The 21,139-nt window shown below is 26.6% G+C and overlaps 1 protein-coding gene across 4 annotated transcripts in view; it reads left to right on the forward strand.

The window, feature by feature from the left end:
• Window positions 1-21,139, forward strand: part of Mip (Myoinhibiting peptide precursor) — a 210,833-nt gene that overhangs the window by 184,677 nt on the left and 5,017 nt on the right. For 2 of the 4 annotated variants that reach the window (XM_088194881.1, XM_088194882.1), the window contains exons 3-4: window positions 17,870-18,003; window positions 18,165-18,395. In XM_088194881.1, the coding sequence (XP_088051007.1) occupies window positions 17,870-18,003; window positions 18,165-18,395 (365 nt within the window). Of the gene's footprint in view, window positions 1-15,612; window positions 15,675-16,487; window positions 16,603-17,869; window positions 18,004-18,164; window positions 18,396-21,139 lie in introns of those variants that run through there. The other 2 variants (XM_088194880.1, XM_088194883.1) reach the window with 2 other exon arrangements.

Here is a 21,139-nt window from a genome sequence, read left to right on the forward strand (position 1 = left end):
TTTAATTTTTATCATTTTTAGAAGATCAGAATTAGTGCTTTTTAAAAAAAAAAATTCCGATCAATCATGAAAAATAAGTATTTCCCAGATTTTTTTAACTTGATTTAAATCAAGCTAGATCGTTCATATTAAGTAGAAAAAAATATTTGTTATCTAGAAAAATGTTTATATGTATAATTGTTTGATCTATATATTAAAATTAATTCTCTGTTGTCAAAACATTTAATGAGCTTTAAGCATAAATCAAAGAACATATAAACACATAAAAGTTAATTAAAACACTGATAATAATCTAAAATATATTTTTTTTATATTAAATTATAAATTACTTCAATCATTCATTATAAAATACTTATTAAATTTATATAATTTATTGTATTAATACATTATTTATTTTTATTATATTTAATTAGGTAATCGATTTCATAAATATTAATATTAAGTGGTGACGCATGCTATTATATAAATAAAATAAGTGTGTACTCTTCAAACGTAAGATTTATACGCGAAAATTTATACGGTAACTTAAATTTACATTAAGGTTTAAAATACCATACTTTTATAATATAATACCAAAAGAGAGTCATCTGCTACAAATCTATTTACCATAAAGATCCTTTTTATATCATTCATCTCTCAGATATAATTATATATGAAAAAAAGTATATACACCTAGACGTTACTTTTGTTAATAACGGACGCACTTGAAGGAAATCTCAAGAGCAAACTCGTTAAAACTCTACTATCTTCTTTATGGAAAATCTTAGCAATAGTTGGCGATTCAGATTGCAGTGTACTTATGAAGCATAGATATGATTCCTCTTAAAGGCATACGACCTTTATTAATCCACGGGTAAAAAAACGGGCTTTGGGTTCGGCCATAATAAGATACTTTATGTGATTACGTACAAATACGAGGATCAGGTCTGAATTTCAATGAGCTTAACCGACGGAGCTTTCACTTAATGACATGAAAACAGTCATTTGTTTAGTGGGTAACCGCACATTTGTATATACATTTTTTGTATGGTATTATGTATATGTATATAAGGATTTGAGCGGAATGTATAAGTAATGTCAGACATTTGTTTCGTTTTTCCCTTAATAAACATTTTTTAAAGTATTTAAGCTTTCATTTTATATGCCTCAAATGATTTACATTAATCGTTTCTAAAATGAATAATTTTTCTCACATTTCGTTATATTGTTTATAATTTATTATAATATCACAAAAAGGCGAAACGCTGATATAGATACGTCTTTCTTTCGCCCTTTTGTATCTTACGCAAATTTCTTCAGCATAATTTTTAATTTTCATAATTTTATACTTAGTATACGCGGAACATAATGGTCGGTAAATTAATATTCGGCTCCGTTAACTTTCCATGAAGGGATTGCGGTTAATTCTGATTCACATGCTAAAAAGTTACGTGTTGTGTTTTAAGGATCGTCAGTTAAAAGTCAACGGCGAATGTATACGTATATGTATAAATAAGTTAAACATAAAAAGGTTAAGCTGTGGTTTAATTGTTTCCATTTTTAATGACGTACAAGTTAGTTTTTGCGTGGGTTATATTATGGAAACTGGCAACAATAATGCTTTTTACGTATTTATTTTAGGAACATTTGCGAAAAATTAAATTGTTACAGAAACCAAAAATAACGTACAACCATTTTTAATTCAGATATTTCTTTTAAATGCTTACTTATAACACGAATCAATTAGTTATATATAGTTTGTTAAAGTTAGTTATAATTTGTTTTTAATAGTAATCTAGAATTACCGAAAATAGATAAATATATTTATTAAAAATTTATAAAATAATAAACTATAGGGTTAAAATAACATATTATTACGATTTTATATTTAATAATGATTGTTTTTAAAGGTTATCTTAATAATTAATTAACAATTATATTACTTTGTATAAAAATATAATATAAATTATACTCAAACCTAAGAATTAGAATCTAATTGTATGTTTTAAATGTTTGAGTCATTCCAGACTCAAAAATTATCTAAAACAGGTAATCAGTAATTTAGATAGAGTTGTTATTTATTATAAGCTGATTCATAAAATTTAAATAAATTATATTTTATTATTATATTATTAAAAATAAAAGTTAGGTTAAAAATATTTTTTATAGAAAAATATTATTGGCATTTTTTGGGTATTTTTCATGATATTTTCTACTCTGCATGCCTTTATAATATATTCTAAGAACGGAGGATACAAATTTTATTCCAAATTTTAACTGCCGCTAACCTAAAATAAAATAAAAATGTGGTAAGATAACAGCAATAAATATTTTTATCAATATTAATTCTGATCTAAATATTTTATTTGTTATGATTAAAAACTCATTTGTGATTTTATATTTATATTTTTTTTAATATTTTTATTTGATAACTATTATTATATTAAGAACGAAAGATGCAAATATTATTTTTAATTTAAATTTCGCTTACTTAAAATAAAAATACGGTTATTTATTACTAGAAAAATCTTTGACAAATACTAATTCTTATCTAAATTCAGTCCTTTGATACAAAAAGGATTGTCATGGTTTTGACGTAATAAATTACAAGCACAATATTATCTGTTGCTATTTATCGTTAATATTTTATAAAAATTAAAATATATTTTTTTAAATACGTAAAATAATTTTCGTTATAAAAGCATATACAGTGTAAATTACACAAATAAAAAAATATAGAATGTTTTTGTGTATTTATCATTACATCAAATACTTTGCATGCCTTTATATTATATTCTAAGAACGGAGGGTGCAAATTTTATTTGCAATTATAACTGCCGGTAACTACCGATTCTCATCATTAATATTTTATCTGATATGATAAAAAACTATTTTGTGCTAATTTTTATATTTCAATATTTTTATTTGCATGCTGTTATTATATTAGTGCAAATTTTATTTTTAATTTAAATTTCTGTTCACTCAAAATAGAAATGTAGTGATTTATTAATAGAAAACTCTTTGACAAATATTATTTTTTTTTAAAACATATTGACCATTTTAAGCTTAAATTATACAATAAAAAAATGTTATTGTGTTTTTGTGATATGTTCTACTCTGCATACCTTCATATAACATTCTAAGAACGGAGGATGCAAATTATATTCGCAATTTAACTACCTGTATTTTTTTCTATAATACTGAATATAATGCAAAATAAATACTTCCATCTGAATATTTTTTCTTATCAAACAATTTTGTGTTAGTTTTGAAGGAGTAAATTACAATCGCATTATTTTATAAAATATTTATGTTAGATAGCTGTTGTTACTCATCATCATTTTTTTCCGACACAATTTATAAAAAAATAAATTATATAATATTCGCGATAAAAGCATCTAAAAAGTTTTTAGCTTAAATTATTCAATAGAAAATCGATTATTCACTTATAACATAATCGATACTTAGGTATCGAACAATGTGCTATTTTTAACATATGACAAACTGTTTACTTGTCCTTCGTAAATTTTGTGAAATATTAGCTTGTATATAAAACTTACACACGATAAACTTTTTAGTTCAAAGCAAAACCAATTTTTAATAATTATTAAATTTAAACTACTGTAATATTTTCAACCTTTTTAGAACATTTAAAACAATTTTTATACAAAAAATTTCATTGTTCAAAAACAGGCATTATCCCAATGCGTCACGTTAATATTGTGACATATCAGACTATAGTATATATAGTATCTTAGGCAAAGTTATTACCTTCATTTTTAACTTTAAAATCATGATACATATATAAAGATACTTAGTTTACTGATTTTTATAAGAGATATTAGTTTTGACTTGTAACTTTTATTTGTAGTGAAATTGTTTATATAATAAATACCTTTTTAAAAACAATATATCGAGAATCGCTTTAACAATTTGTTGTCATTTGTTGATTATTTTTTTTTTAATTTATTTTTTAAAACAAATTAACGAATTATTGAAAAATTATATTTTTTAATTATTAAAGATTATTGCTTTAGCTTAATTTATGAGCAAACCAAGTATTTTTTATTTATTTTTAGAAAGAGATACTGAACACCACTTTAATTTTTTATATTTTTTACATTTTAAGTGTACTTATATCTCAATAATATAATATTGAAAATGTTTTGCTTATTATTCAATCAAAATATTTTATGTAAATCCTATTTTTAATATTTTTTCATAACACAGAAATAATAATATTGAAAATATTCCTTTGAATTCCAAGCTTATACAATTTGTATTAATTTTATTAGGTCTTAAATGAAATAAAATATTCAAAAAATCCTTTTTACTATATGCCTACGCATTCGAAATCCTTTCTTACGTTAAGACGTAACAGGCACTCGTAACAGTCGCTCAGGTTTAACGTTTAACCCTATTTACCACCCAACATTGGGGCCAATATGTGTTTTATTAGAGTTTTTGACGCCGCCGACCACATATATAAAATAAAACAAGCTCATTTTACGGCACTAAGTCCAAATAAAACTGCGATGTGCGAATCAGTAACATGGACATAATAAAAAGCACTACATAAAAAGGATCGTGAAACGTGGGCTTAATACCCAATAGGCACTCTCTTTTAAAATAGTAGTTATTATTATACATTGGTATTTTCAGCGTTTACAGATTTCATTAATTTTGAAGTTAAAATTCACATTACCGCAACCTTGATGGTCACACGTAGACGTAGAACCGTTAATGTCCGAATCACGTACATTTGTCTGCTTGTGGGAGAATTGCGTTAGAGCCAAGATCTAGTATCCATTCGGCGTGATTTAGATTTAAGTTTATCGCGAAAGGTTTTACTGTGTGAAATTTAATGTTTTAATATAATAAATATTAAAATAAAAACAGCTTAAAGCTTTGTTTTGAAAGGCAAAAACTTATTTAATTTGTTTAAATATCAATCGCAAACTTTAATGATTTTAATTAGGTGCTCTTAAGTCAGAAAAAGAGTTAAGTTTAATACACTTAAATATATTATAAATAATAAAATACATTAAATGATTCAGTTAAAGATCTTTATATATTTTTTATATAATATAAGAAAGTTGAAACCAGATTTTCACAATTACTAACCGTGTTTTCCAAATTAGATCCTTAGAATTCATTGGTCCGTGAATTTCAACGGACAACGGCTAGTTTCCTAGATCGTAACATTTCGGCCCTAACTTGAAGTTAAAATATGATTTATCTTCAAGAGAGTGGGTGTTGTTTAACGGTTTATTTACAACTTAGCTGTTGCTGGAACAAGCTTACAAACAAAGTTCACCCGGAATTCCATTTCCTGGCCAAAAGTTTCAAATGAGATAAAGCATTGTTTCCTTTCAATGCTTTCTTTCACGGAATGCACTCTAAATCAACAATTAGCTGATTGAAACCCCACTGAAATAGATCAGTTAAGATTTAACAAAAGACTCTACGAATATTGCTAGTGAGTTGATCTTTACAAATATTTAAAAGCTATTTAATTATTTTTCGGAGTAGTACAATTAAAGTCAGGTTTAAGCATCGTAGAGAGTTTGGCTAGACAGTGTAAAGCAATTAGTGCAAAGTGTAAATTGCCATAGTATTAAAAGCTGTATCGTGCAATGCTAAACCGCGTGTATAAGTAAGGATTCTGCATTCAAAAGCGTGAGATGCAAACTAGAAGCTGTACAACTAACTCACTCCATATTTGTTCCATTGTTGCGATAGTTCCATACAATTTATTGTATATATCTAAATCGTACGACACAATTTTGATACAATGAAAATATTTTAATTGGAGAATTAGAGTATTTTAGTAAAAAAAAAATATTATTAATTAATAAGTCTGAAGTTGGTTGGTCTCTTCTTAGTTAAAATTTTAGAACCTAGTTGGATAGTTATTAAATTTCTAATTCTGTGCAATTGAATTGGATGTTTAGATAATAATGTCAGTAGAAGTATTTGCTAGTTTTCCGTGTTTCTGTATTTATACCCCTTTCGGTGGAACGGCTAATTACAAAGAATGGACGTGATAGAGTTTTATAACAGATTGTCAATGAGCATTCAATTAGTTTTTTGATGCATGTTTTTATTCTCCAAATACTTTATGACTTATTATGCAAAAAAACTTTTTCTTGTTTCAGGTGTTAATCTGAATTAGTGTAAGACTTTTTATTTTCCTTTTTAGCTGAAATTTGACTAGAAGTTTTTTGACCGTTCGGGATCTGTCAATTTTTGTTAAATTGTTATATTTTATAGAAGGGTGGATCTTTAAATAAAATATTCACAATTAATTACATAAGCTTTTTAAGGACACATCGGTTTCCTTGAACTCTTCCGCATTGAATAACGCCGTCCGATACTGACACTTTATATCTTTTATAATATATTATTACACATTAATTAATTTTGCACTAAACAAATCCACAGACTAATAAAGACATATCAGTCAATCCTTGATCGCAAAACCTTAATTTTTATTATTTTTTTATAAAAAATATATATGTATAATATAATAAAATTTAAGTCAAATTGTACACATATTATATTATTGTATATTAATAACAGACAAAACTATTTTACATACATATGAGTCAAGGAAATAAATTATGCAAGTTTGAGACAGCTTCTAAATGCAGATATATTTCCACAAAATATTTTATTTTAAAGTTAAACAGATGTATTTATTATCAAAATTTCACTATTACAATATATTTCACTGTTGGTTATTTAATTTCGATTTAAAATAGATATTCTTAACTAAAATCATACTTTAAATCCAGAAAAACAGTAGTGTGCATTATTTTAAAGTAATATTTTCATGCATTTTTTCACTAAAAAACAATTTTTACAATATTGCTTCAAAATAAAATGCGGAACTATTTTATTTATATATTTATTTATAATCTTTACTCAATATAATTTTCAGCGGAAACGCAAAATAATTGCTCAAAAAAAAATAAAAGCGAGCACAATTTACCCCCGAAGCTTTAAGCTTGCCTTCGAAGCTGTCTGGTGTACTTTATCCGATAACTTAATGTAGGGGTGGTTACTGTTCTACTTATAACCGACCACCCCTGTGGCGTTACAAAACACGTCAACAAGTGCATCTATGCACTCTGCTGGTAATAAATTGTTTTAGCTCAGTTAACGTACAATATTATGTAGTATATAATAATAAACGAACAATGTATGTTGTGGTTTTTTTGGGTGTCAATTCATCACTTTGAACGAAGTTAAAATGTCAACAATGAATAAGTAAACCTTTAACAGATGACGGATTGACACAGGGATGATGAATGTTAATCTGATAAGTACGAAAAACATATTTTTATATATCATAATATTGTATGTAATATATTTACATACTTTCCATGTACATTAAATTACAATCTGCTTTAAAAATGATACGTAAAAGCTTACGTAAGCATATATTATACGTACGTGTTGAACTATGATTTTTAGACACCAGCAAAAATTTAATTATGTTTTATCTTGTCAAGTATTTAACAAAATATTAGTTTTGACACATTTGCATAATAACTGCTTAAAAAATAGCTTCAATACAATTTTCAATGATCGTTTAGTATTAAAATTGATTTTCTTCTTCACTAAAATATCTTTAAATATCATAAAACCTCATTTAAGGTATCCCGCATAGATGTTTCCTCCGGCCGTTTCTCTTCCTCATATATTATAAATAACACAGATATTATTAACAGATTCACTAGAAGGTTTAAATTACAAAAGTATCTTCAGAGTAATTATTAAACAGAAGCTATTCTATTTACAACCTTTACCTTGCATGTATATTTCTACGTAGTAATTAAATTGAAGCAAAATTATACCCATATTTTTAGAACAGATCTTAATTTAAGACACGTCCGTTCGCTTTTCATCCCACGCAAAACTGATCGAATTTGGTCGCAAAATAATTTATTTTTTAATAATTACTTTGATAAACTGAAGTTATAAACTTTCTTGAATATTTTATTCTCAAAATAGCCGCAGACATACAGATAAAAAAATAATTTGAACGTATATATATGTATATAAAAAAGAGATACTATATTAAAAATATATAAATGATTTGCTATAACGATATAGAAAATTATATTATTGACAAATACAAACGAAAACACTAAAATCAGTATTGTATCAATATTAATCGATTGCATACGGCATATTTTATAAAAAAATATTCACAATTTGAATATAGTCCACTAATTCAAATCGAAAGTTCAGTTAGATTTTGCATCCTCCGTTCTTAGAATATTATATGAAAGCATTCCAGTAGACTAAAAATGCTTAAAAATATATAAAATTTATTTACAATGTTTATGCTAGGCACGGAAGGATTTTGTCATAATAATGGTATTGAAATATATGAGTATACTCTGAATAATATACTTAATTTCATATAGTGAATATCAAAGTGTCATTTCTGAATAAAAAAAGAATCACCTTTCTTCAGAAAAGTTTGAATATTATTTACATGTTTTTATTAATATGTATATATTTAATAAAAAAAAGTAAAGTATAATAAATATAAAAAAATCACTATAATTGAAATTTCACTTTAATTTAAATCCTCCGTTCTTAAAATATTATATAAATGCAAACTGTGTAAAAATAAAATGACTATGAGGTATGACTTTTATGATTTTTTTAATTATGAATTGATATTTGCACTGACATTTTCTCTATTTACAGAGTGCATTTATAAAATGCTTTATTTATTAATTTGTATTAAAAAATATGACTATTTTTTATAACGACATTCGGTTAACATTTTATTCGTCATACGGGTTTATCATACACATAAATACGAAACCTTTTCGTTTATATTTCTTTAATGTGTTTAAGCCCGTATCTAAGGGTCAGTGGTAATTCAACAATGTGAGCTTTCACAATTTCGTAAACGACCTGGTATGTGAATATAAAAATTAAACATGAACATTGTCGTGTAAAAACGATTTAATTTTAATGTGAAAAGCTGTCAAAAGCTATCGTATTCGTAGTAAATGCCATATTATCATATGACTAAGCATTAGTAATAATTTCATATTTTATCTGATTTTACATGGGAAAAGTTTATTTATATTGTTTCGAATTCAGCTTTAAAACTGACAAAGAATAAATGAATAATTGTTAATGTTGCTTTAACTTGATAATCGCATTAAATTATATGTAACGAGACAGCAGTATTAAGTATGTAAAGCGATTCTAAACTTTCAAAAGGTTTTTACACCGACACGCAAAAAAAAGTTCTTCCAGCCAAGCTCTTATTACAGTTAAGTTAGTACAACATATTTTTTTACGCAAAACCAACTTTTTCATAAACCTAATATATAACGCTTAACAACGAGCGTTCTGAATAATATGTTTTATGCAACTGATAATGTTATGAAAAAAAAGGCGAGCAATTTTAAACTTGAATGATTTTCACAACCTATTTGGCGACCAAATTAAAAGTTTCGCACAGAAAATAAGCCACTTAAAAATTGATCTTTTGTGAAATCGCATTAATATATAATATAACTTGATGGTTGGAAACTTTAGATTAGAATTTAAAAAAATCGTTTTATTAAAAACATATTGCATGCAAGATAGTGTAATAAATTTCTAGCTACATTCAGTTACGCATTATTTCTATAATGGTAATTTTATTTTTGACTTAAATTTTATTTAGAAATACTTTATTGATCTAAAATGTAATAAATAAAATTTCTTTAAATGTGTAAAAAACTTAATTAATATATTATTATATTATATAAATATAATTTCTAAGCATATTAATATTTTTATATATGTTAGAATATATTTATAGAAATTCCTGGGTTAAAAATACTTATTTATTATAACTCGATAAACTCAGAGTTGATATTTTTTTAATCTTGATTTCTCTTTTATGATTTATATACACGTATAATAATTTTATTTAAAAACTCATCTCAATCATCTGTTATTAAGTATTAATATTTTCGCATAAACATTTTTACCTAAAAATAAAAATATTTTAATGCATATTAAACTTAATACAGTATTTTTTAAACCGTTTTATAGCGAATATTATAAATATTTAATTTTTATATTACCATAATTTAATAATTCATAGTTTTCACGTTTACCTTTAATTTATTATACTTAAATGTTACTCACATTATAAAATATTAGCTTGACATTTAAAATATACTCCTCATAAGAATTAATAATGAAACACTTGATTAATATTACATATAACATTAATTTTTATTGGTAAAAATATATTTATTATTTATTCATAACATTTGTACATATTTTTTCAAACATGAATTAATTAACATTTATTTTAATGGCTTAAAACCAGGACTATCAATAAAAAAATTAATAACAAAATACCGGTTCTTACCTATTTGAATAACGTTATTTTAGTATTAATAAATTAATAATTGTAAAAAAATAATATTAATTTCCTAGTGAGTTTCGTATAATAAAGTGCAGTATTTTCGACCTTTTATGATTATTTGTACTTAATTTTTTTACATATATTTTTTACTACTATTATTTGTAATATGATTATTAACCATATATTATATTACAAGATAAAAAAATAAAGAAATTAGGACTTATTATTATTTATATATTATTTATTATACCTACCGTACAACAACTGCACAACCTAGCTACATTTTATTTAATTATTTATCGCAATATTTATTTACGAAAAATTTGGAAAACCTCATGTTTTATTCGAGTGGAATTATAATTATACAAATATATTTTTATGCCTTGAAGTGAATCGTTCATATAACGGGTAGATGATAATAGCGGTTTTTACGCAGGCTTGACGCATTGTATATCGCCAATCTTTTGCCCATAAAATCATAGATTTTCCGGTGCTTAAAAGTGATTAACATGACGGGTGTTTCAGCAGAATATTTTCTAAAATAGCGCAATGTTATCATAATGAAATGTCGATCTGTAAAATAAAGATCAAATTATTGAAAAGGAATAACACATAATACTAAATAATAATGTTAAAGGCTTACTTTATTTTAAATATCTCAATATGTAAAGTGAATTAACAATACATATTTTATAATTATTTTCTGATCCATATACTTACTCCTAATATTGTATCCATATATTTTTATTACAGATTATTAACAGGTAGAGAAATCACGAGGCAATTAGGTCTTGTACTAATAAATATGACCAATTCAATATAATCGACTATAAACAATTTTATACTATTATAAAAATGGACCCAGACATAAAATCAAAATCGATCGCTTGTAAAAACATATCCACTTTTTGCAAAACGTTATCATGTCGTAATGTAAAAAAGCGAGTGTTTTATTATATTATGTTTTATATTCTCTCCCTATCGTGTCCTTTAATAAATATAGGCAATATTTTTTATGACTATTTTCGAATTCGTCCCCAACGGGGAGATTCCATCGGCTGTAGAATGTCCACTAAATATAAAGCTCTCATTGCCCGATATTGAATACGAATGTTAATAAAAAATATGACTTTTATAACCCTCTATCTCTGTTTCTCTTTATGGATGCCACTAAACCAGCAAGTCTCTTCGACAAAGCCATAATTTTGTGTTTTTCCAAGCCGCACTCCCGTGGGGGTTGGCCCTATAAACCACGAATAACTCATTCTAGAACACACATGATACATGAGCGCGTTACGGATGAATGCAATTAGTACAAGGGTTATTTTTATAAAATATAATATATGTGCTTAGAAAAAATATTAAGTGTTAGAGGTGAGAAACTCTTGAAACAGGATAATCTGTAGCTTCTGCTTACAAATATGCTTTTTCGTAGATGCAAAATAGTTTAGGATAAGAAGTTACAAAAAAAAGCCGTAAAAGCTTAAGCTCATTTTTATTATATTTTTATATTGTATACTCTAATATTTAATATTTATAAAGATCATAGTAACCAGCGGAACTAATTTATTAGAGAAATACACGTATCATCAGAATATTTGTTTCTTTATAAATTATATTGCGACGCTGCGCTGTAGCAATTTATATTGTTGTTTTGTTCTGAGAAACATCCTAGAATTGTATTTTTTGTATCTTAAAATAGATGATGGCTTTGTAAAAACAAATTTATATATTCGGTTTTTCATTCTCAACTCAACTGAGTTGTAAAATAAATTAGTTATATTGACTGTACTATAAAGTTTTAATTTATGTTCATTTTTAACACTTCATTTAAGTTAGTAAAACAATACTTTTTTTAAAAATATTGATAAAAGTGCATTGTAAGTTCTATCGGTGACTATCAGAAAAAATTGTCTCACGCGTTAAAAGCGCCATAAACTAAATCCAATAAAATAGTATTAACTTAAGTTAGTAAAAACAGTATTTAATAATGCATTATAATGTCCATCAGCGACTATTAGCGCTTACAAAACATTGTGAAAAAAGTGTCTCGCGCGTTAAAAGCGTCATAAATCAAATCCAATAAAATAGTATTCATTCAAGTTAGTAAAAACAGTACTTATTTAAATATATATTGTTAAAAGTGCATTGTAAGGTCTATCATTGTGAAAAAAACATTGTAAAAAAAATGTCTCACGCGTTAAAAGCGCCATAAACTAAATTCAATAAAATAGTATTAATTTATGTTAGTAAGAACAGTACATTTTTAATATTTTTTAATCTATATCTAATAATCAATTAAATATTTTTGAGCTACCTATTTAATACGATTATTTTGTGATTTACAAACTGAACATTTGATCAGGATTTATATATTAGATATATTTGATGAAAAATTATTTCATAAAAACATATATAAGCAAATTTGCCTACAGAAAAGCCTTATGTATCTATCCATAGAACAAAACTTAACCTACCACTAAGTATGTTTTTTAAAATAAAAAAATACCCAAGCTTACTAAGTTCAACAATTACTTTTAAATTCTTACCTCAAAAATACCAATGGATTTTAATGTTAAATGTTTAATTGATGAGTTTACAGGGCAACTTTTACATAATTAACTATTAAGTTATTTTTTTTATACATAGCTTTAAGCTTTAAGCATCATTGTGTTGAACATGTATAAATATTTACTTGTTACTTGAAAAAGCTACGTCTATCGAGAGTTATCATTTTATCAACATTAAATATTAATATTAGTAAACCCTCTCAATTTTTTTCTTGTAATAAATAATAAAATAGACGAAAACTCCAACTGTCAATTTGAAAAGTAGCAATCAAATCTGATTAAGCACACATTAAATATGATGTCATATTGAGCTAAAGCATAAAATTATCATGAAGCATAAAATATACTTACTTTATGTACATTTTTACCACAAAAGTTTTAAAAATAATCTTACCTAATATTAGTATATCAAAAACGATATAATATATTTTAATAAATTAAATACAACACAATATTAAAGTTTATTAAAAAAATCATATTTTCTTAAAGCAGAAAATGGAAAATTTAATTAACTGTGCTACATTTTTAATTATACCATAATGCTGCTATATTATATACAGAAAACTACCAACATTGTGTATAGTATATATATATACAATGTAAATGTATAGAAATCTTTTATTTTATCGTCGACTTAAGCTACTAACAGTCCATTCAGAAGCTTATTCGATAAGTGGTTAATACTTATCGGACAATTTAGCTAATATACTCTTTTCCCTCATTGATTTAGAGGACAATTATTGCTACATTGTATCTAAAGCTTTCGTTCTATGCACACAGAAAAAATAGTATTAGCAATCTAACTTATTTCCTAAGTAGTATGTCTATTTTTTATTTGTCACTAAAATCTTAAAAGCTGTGATTCCTATCTTTTACTCGAATACAAATTAAAGCGCAACAAATAAACACGTTAACTCACGAAATGCTTTCGAGATAAAACATTGGTATTAAAAATAGATGCAACACGAGAATTTGTAACAAAGCAGAATGTACGAAAATACCTTGAGAGAAAAAGATTTTGCAAAAAATTATATACACAATAAAAAAAACATACAAAAATATCTCAGGTATATTCATATGAACCCTGTGTGAACCCTATATGCAGGTTATAGGAAAAACCATTTAACTCGACTCGACAACTGTTATAGGATTTCGATATTGAAACCTCGTATCAAAACATAATATATATATATATATATATATATATACATATATTTTCATACATCAGATTTGTAATAGTAGTGTAACTAGTGAAAAATATTTAAGATAAAAAAAAACTCGAAATTTGCAATATTGCGCCATCAATTCACTAGTAACGCATAATTAATGGTTCTTATAATTAAATTTGTCTCGGTGGGATCTTAAGCTAGTTCATTTATAATTTGATTAATAGCATATACCATTTTATAAATTTCAAAATAGAACATATCAGAAAAAATAAATCGCTTATATGAAGTACAGAAAATCTTTTTAAAGCATACTTGGATTACCTGGTACAATTTATTTTTAACATTGCAATTAAAGGCTTAGTTTTAGAATGAGTTTCTTGAGTCTAATATCAAAGAAGTTTTGCTTCTGCTCTCTTTTTCGGCACCCAACGCGCGCTTTACTGGACAATCATTTTTCTTTTATTGAATTCACTGCGATCCAATTTATTTAAACACAAAATTTAAGTTTTTTCTCTATTGTTTATATATAATTTATTAAACGTTCCAAATGTTGGGACAACTACCTGAAAAAAAAACACCCAAGTATGCAATTTTTAGAAAGAATGTTTCACTCTATAATGGCCATCATGACGCATTAGGTAAACCTGTCAAGTCATAATGGTCAGATTTTTAATAATCATAAAATATAAAACAGTATGTAATATTTTTTTTATGTCACACACAACTTGTAGTACTTGTAAACGATTGATTTAGCAATTAAAATTATTTACAGTTATTCAACTAGCTTAAAATATGTACATATATGTAAATTACTTAATATTTTTTTATATTATCACGAAAAGACACTACGTCTAATTAAAGTTCACGCACCCGGAAACTAATCCGAAAAGTTGTTCTTTGAAAAAGGGCTTGACCTTTTCGCTGCCCCTATTTACTTTTCCATATTTAGACGATTCTTGTTTTATATATTATTTATAATAAATCTATCAAAGATGTATTCAAAAAGTGATAATGATCTGACATACCACCTGTCTACAAAAAAATCAATTTACAAACATCAATGTCAATTTTGTCATTGTTTCGATTCGCAATAATTCTAAAAGCCGCTATGAAATATTAAATATGATACATTTTTATTGTATATGAAAGAATTTTTAAGAAATGTCAAAATATATATTTTATAATATATTATTATGCTTAAAAGCGTTGGAAAGATTTATTGTACATAATATAAACTCAATATAAACTTTATACTAAAAAAGTTGTTGATGAAAACGGACATTCTGTAAAAAAGTATTATTATTATATGTTTACGCAAATTTATAGCATACAAAATGTTTTAGTAACTTTTATTTAAATTAAGCAAGTAAACACGTGCCAACAATTCGCATGTGTATTTCACAAATATATTTTTATCTCTCGCCCCGATATATAAAAGAGATATTGCATCTTATTTTCAGCATTCTCGGATTTTGATAAAAACATGATATTATAAAATATTTTTCGCCTCGAGTTTATTTTGTGGAACTTTTACTTTTTATTGTACACTGTTCTGTAAGAAATATTAAAAAAAAAATGAAAGCCTAAATATTTATTACGCTGCATTGCTACAAATAATTTATTTATTATCAGCAATAATTAATATAATCTTTTGCACATTGCCATATTCGTAGTTTACCAAGTTTTAGTCTTATCAATGTTGTGCTTAAAATGGATGCAAGCTTTTGCCGTGAATATTTTTGTTTGTGCCACAGAATCATTTATATTTGAGTTGAATTGAAGCGGACGAGATGTGAGTGATCGGCGGATGAGGCCCCACCGGTTGTCCTTTTCATGTCGAGGTCCGCCAAAAAATGCTGCTTTTCGCCGCAGTCACCAGAGTTCCACCTAGTTTTGTTCACAATGAATAAATAAATTGGCTCTCGCAGAATAATTATATACATATATAATATAATTAAAAAATATATTTAATTCATCTTCACACTTTAAAGTTTCCTTTAAATTACTACATGCATATAACTAAGTAAAAATTACAAGCACACTCATTTGAGACTGTTTTTAGAATCTAATTGTGTTAACATTATCAACGCTTCGCTTTTTAATGTACATAATCAAAATTGTATCAACTCTCATTCCCTACCAATTAAAAGTAAGGATTACACTTAATTGGAAATTCGATAAACGCTCACGAAGCACAATAGCTTAATTGTTTCCACGGACATGTTATACAAAATATACAAACAATATAACAATTATATAGTAATACGATTACTTTCCGATTCATTCGTCATTCTTCCCCATTCATCTGCCCTTTTCAATTCAATCCGATTTATATTGATACTAATGTAAGCTTTATATACTACACAGTCGCTTTGTTCTTCGTAAATATTAAAAAAGTTCACAATGGATGTTATTTGGATAAAAAATCGAACGGAAAGGATTACCCGACGGGGAAAATGCCCATTACTTAATAAACTTTTACGTAAGCACCATTAATTTAACAGTTTTTCATCAAAATTATTACATACATAGGTACGGTTCATATTGTAGCTTAATCCGCAAACGTGACCCGAGAACACGATAGCGGATGACGAATTTGTGATGTTTTATACAGTGTAGGATTATGCGAGTGAAGTTGCGAATTTTTGATTTAGTACGATTATAATATAGAGTTTAATATTCTCAAAAAAGTCATAATCTGGCTGTCAATTAATTTATCACAGTTTCAGCAATATTTTTTAAATAATATTAATGGACCTATTCTTTATAATAACATATGTTTTAACGATCAAGTTTAATTTTTATTTTATTTTAGTTAACCGATGACAAAAAATGTTGTTCCATTCTATGTTCAACATAGTTTTCTACTAACAGTGTATCTTGTACTTTGGGGTGTATTTATGTGTAATTTAATTAAAATGATTTATAACAAGATGTTATATATTGAAACTTGGAACAAACAAGATTTTACATAGGTGAAACAATATCAAGTTTCAAGAATTATAAGAGATTTGCATATACATAAATTTTCCATAATAATGGTTGGTAAATTAGTTAACTGACTAATAAAATAAATAAATAATAATATACAATAAATAATTAAAATACCTTATGCTTTTAAATTCTGAAAAATAATAAATTAATTTAACTATTTAAAGATTAGAATTATGATTAAATTAATAAATATGAACATTGAATAATTATTTATATATTACAAATAATTGTAAAATAAATAAAAAATATATAAGAACGAATTTCCCAATTGAGCTTTTCAAATATACAAGTTGATGTGACTCTAGAAATTCAAATTTCAACATACATTGTAGGAAGTTTTAAAAATAAAATATATACAAGTAATATTCGGAGAATAAAGATACAAATATTTTTAAATTCTAATCTAAACTTGATTTGTTTCACATTTTTTGCTTTAAAAGTTGTAGAAGCCCTGCGCCTACTCTTTTAAACGGCTCCCAACGCACGCAAAATTTTATAAAGCCTGATATTTTATGAATAATAAAAGTAGAAGAATATTTTTATTGTTTTGCACGTTCATGCTGCTCGCAGGAAACATATTAAAAGATTAGCAAGAAACGGAGCTTTACAAATCATCGAAAAATATAGTGTAAAGTTTATTTTCTCGTGAAATGAAAAATGTAGCAACATATTGTTGAATCGATAGATTTAATAACATTGTTCTTTAATGTGCCATTATCTGCTCATCAATAAAATAGTGTTTGAAATCTTTCCAGATAAAATGAAGCAGGCAAGAGTAGCAGTCTGCGGCTTGGGTCTGATGCTGATGTGTCTCGTCGCCATCTCCAGCGCCGATCCAGCTCCAGCTCCTCAGTCGCCTTCCATCAACCAGGCGATCGACCAACGACAGGTGATAGTCAATTACTAAAGCTACATTCACTCTGCTCCGCTTTCAATTATTTACTAAACTAAATAGGAAACTTTCAAACGAGCGCGTGCAAGTTAAATTGATTTCGCATCAGGTTTCTCGGTTAAAACTTGTAATGATTGGTAATTAATGTGTGTTTTTAGTTAGAAGCAATGACTTCCGGCATGGACGAGGATAAAAGAGCCTGGCAAAACCTTCACGGCGGTTGGGGCAAGAGGGGATGGCAGGACATGAACTCGGCATGGGGCAAACGGGCTTGGCAAAACCTTCATGGAGGTTGGGGAAAGCGAGGATGGCAAGACATGAACTCGGCTTGGGGAAAGCGAGGATGGAAAGACATGAACTCGGCGTGGGGAAAGAGGACGTTGAACAATGTAAGTGCATTTATTTTTATAACATATTTTTAATCATAAATAAAATGTTTAATAAGGACCTAATTATTTTATATTTTTTTACAATTATTTTTTATCACAGCCTTCAGATTATCTATCTATGGACTGTTATATTTACATGGCTGCACTCATTCTGCAGATATTTAGCTACTGTGACAAGAATCACACCTCAGACGTATTTCAATAGCAATCATTTACTGATCGCATCATAAGATTCCCTATCGAGCTCGACGGTTTACCGTTACACTCTAATTAGAATCCACTACTATTTGCCTCTCAGCCATACACCGTGAGGGTGTTACCCTGCGGTTCTAAAGACATATTTACCATTTTATTTTTATTATATAATAATGCTCTTTTCTTATAATAAATACAAATATTTTATTGCTTTTGGAAACAACAATAGTAGAAACGCGGTTTATAATGACTGTAATAATTATATTTATTTAAAATATCTTTGAAATTCTGCGAAAAATTAAAAAAAATAGATACGTTAAAAAAAATTATTATAGAATGAATTTAGTGGTATTGTAGGTTAATCAAATTTATCCATTTAACAATCCAGGACTGATGCCGATCCCCTATAAATAAAAGTGGGAGGGGTGTCGCATGCAACGAAGAAAGAGATAAAGCATGCTAGTTCATGTAACGGTACTTCGTCCAGACGACATGGGAATCTTATGAAGCTTACTGATCCTGTCTCATTTTTATATGTATTTTATTTTATTAAACCCGTTAAACACCGCTTCTAAGCGACAACCTTGCTCCCTAAGGATTAAAGAAACCAATACTTTCGTCTAGTTTAAAAAAAATCGGGTGATATTGCAGAATAGCAACTGCAGTTCCACTGGGATAAGATAATATTTCTCTCCCTTTGTGAGTACTGGTTTTATGCCCATTTTGTGAAATTGAATTTATTTTCCTGTTTTATACAGCTGTTGTTATATAAGAAGTTTCGAGTTTTTTGAGAAATTTAATAAGTAAATCATGGATGAATTATTTTAATACTGTATTAACGAATACATTTAATGCTTTAATTAATACGCCAAATCAAGGAACTGTTGAAAATCAAAATGGTGTTGTGCAGTCTATATGTTACAGTAAATGCGTGATTTTCACATCGTATCGGACCGTGAAAACAGCAGATAATATACTTATTTACGAATTGCCATACTATAAAAAACATACGTCTTAATTATTAGTAATAAACTTATGCACCATTTGTCAAAGTTGCTCATAAAATGCATAAAATTAATACAGCTGTAAAAAATATAAAAAGTTCACTATGAAAATAAAGTTTGCAAAAATAAATAATATTGGATATAAAAGAATACTGCAATCAACCTATCCTGGATTTACATTTATATTATATTTACCAAAAAATGAAATAGATAATTGGATTAGAAGTTACACCTGATGAATTTAAAATTCAAGGGTTGAATCAAATTGATAGAAATTTCATTGAATTTTGGCTATATAGCAAATTTAATAATAAAAATGATTCACCTTAGGTTTAAAAAGAAAAGCATAATACACATAAATTTCAGACAGAGCTTTAAAGCTTTTGTTAAGTACCTTTCAGAACTTTTTATTTGTATTAAACAAGACGTGTTTAAAGTAAAACAATACAAATAAAAACCAATACTAAATTATCAAGTTCAGCCCTTTTATTGCCACTCCTATAAAAAGCCATATATAAAACTGTTTCTTACTTAATTAAAAATATAAAAAAATATTTGCTTATAAAATTTTTCGGTCTGAAATATGCATGAATAAATATGCGTATATACTTGTCATAGCATGCGTCGCTAAGTCTCCAAGTCGTCTCGAAGATCGGTTGAACTCTTAAGTTTCAGACGGTCGGAGTATACGCTGCTACTTTCTTTGTTTTCTAAGAGTAGTCTCAGTCGATTTGGAGTAGTTATGTTTTGCTTAATTACTTAATGGTAGTTCTAGATGAGGCCGTATTCAGATTTTTGTACTCTTCTTTTTGTACGTCACTGCCATTTATCGATCATCTGCCCAATGACGATGATTCGGGTGGAACCAGACTCTTTGTTATATTAATAGACTATCACTGTTTTTTAGACGATCAGAATAACTTTAATGCGATCTTTTTAGCAAGTCTTTCAAAACTAGATTTATAGCAACGATTATGAATGGTCCCAACAGAATTAGTCTATGATTAGACTAAAAAATATATTACAATATCCTTTGATTAATAAATAAGCATATATAACAAATATTGTATAAAAAATAACAAAATGTATTGAAACGATTTAAATTTAGATTACTTTATAGCGCCCTTCCATTTATCAATAAGTTATAAACGCATATCCAAAAACAAATTAAAACTACATGTGTAATTAAATAAAATGGGTCATATGAAATATAAATAGAAGGAAGTATTCTAGTATCTTCATAACAAAATTGTAAACTTGTTCAAGAAAACTTGCACGTGTTTACAAAGTGACTACATGTCGAAAATACAGGATGTATTGACGTCATATTTAATTGTTTTAACAAAGAAGCACTACAGATTCATAAGACAATATGAGTTATTACATTTTTATCGCAAAATAATATTTTGACTGTCTTATAAAAGTACAGTTTACACATTCTTCACTCGATTCAGAAATCAGTAAAAAATAAATGGCAATATATGAGTAACGTTTCTATAATTTACCTTACATCTCAAGACATATACACAGTGGCGTAGCTAGGGT

Source organism: Plectrocnemia conspersa, unplaced genomic scaffold (genome assembly GCF_051122295.1).
Source record: "Plectrocnemia conspersa isolate PC_06_02 unplaced genomic scaffold, ASM5112229v1 ptg000010l, whole genome shotgun sequence".
NCBI classification, from domain to species: domain Eukaryota; kingdom Metazoa; phylum Arthropoda; class Insecta; order Trichoptera; family Polycentropodidae; genus Plectrocnemia; species Plectrocnemia conspersa.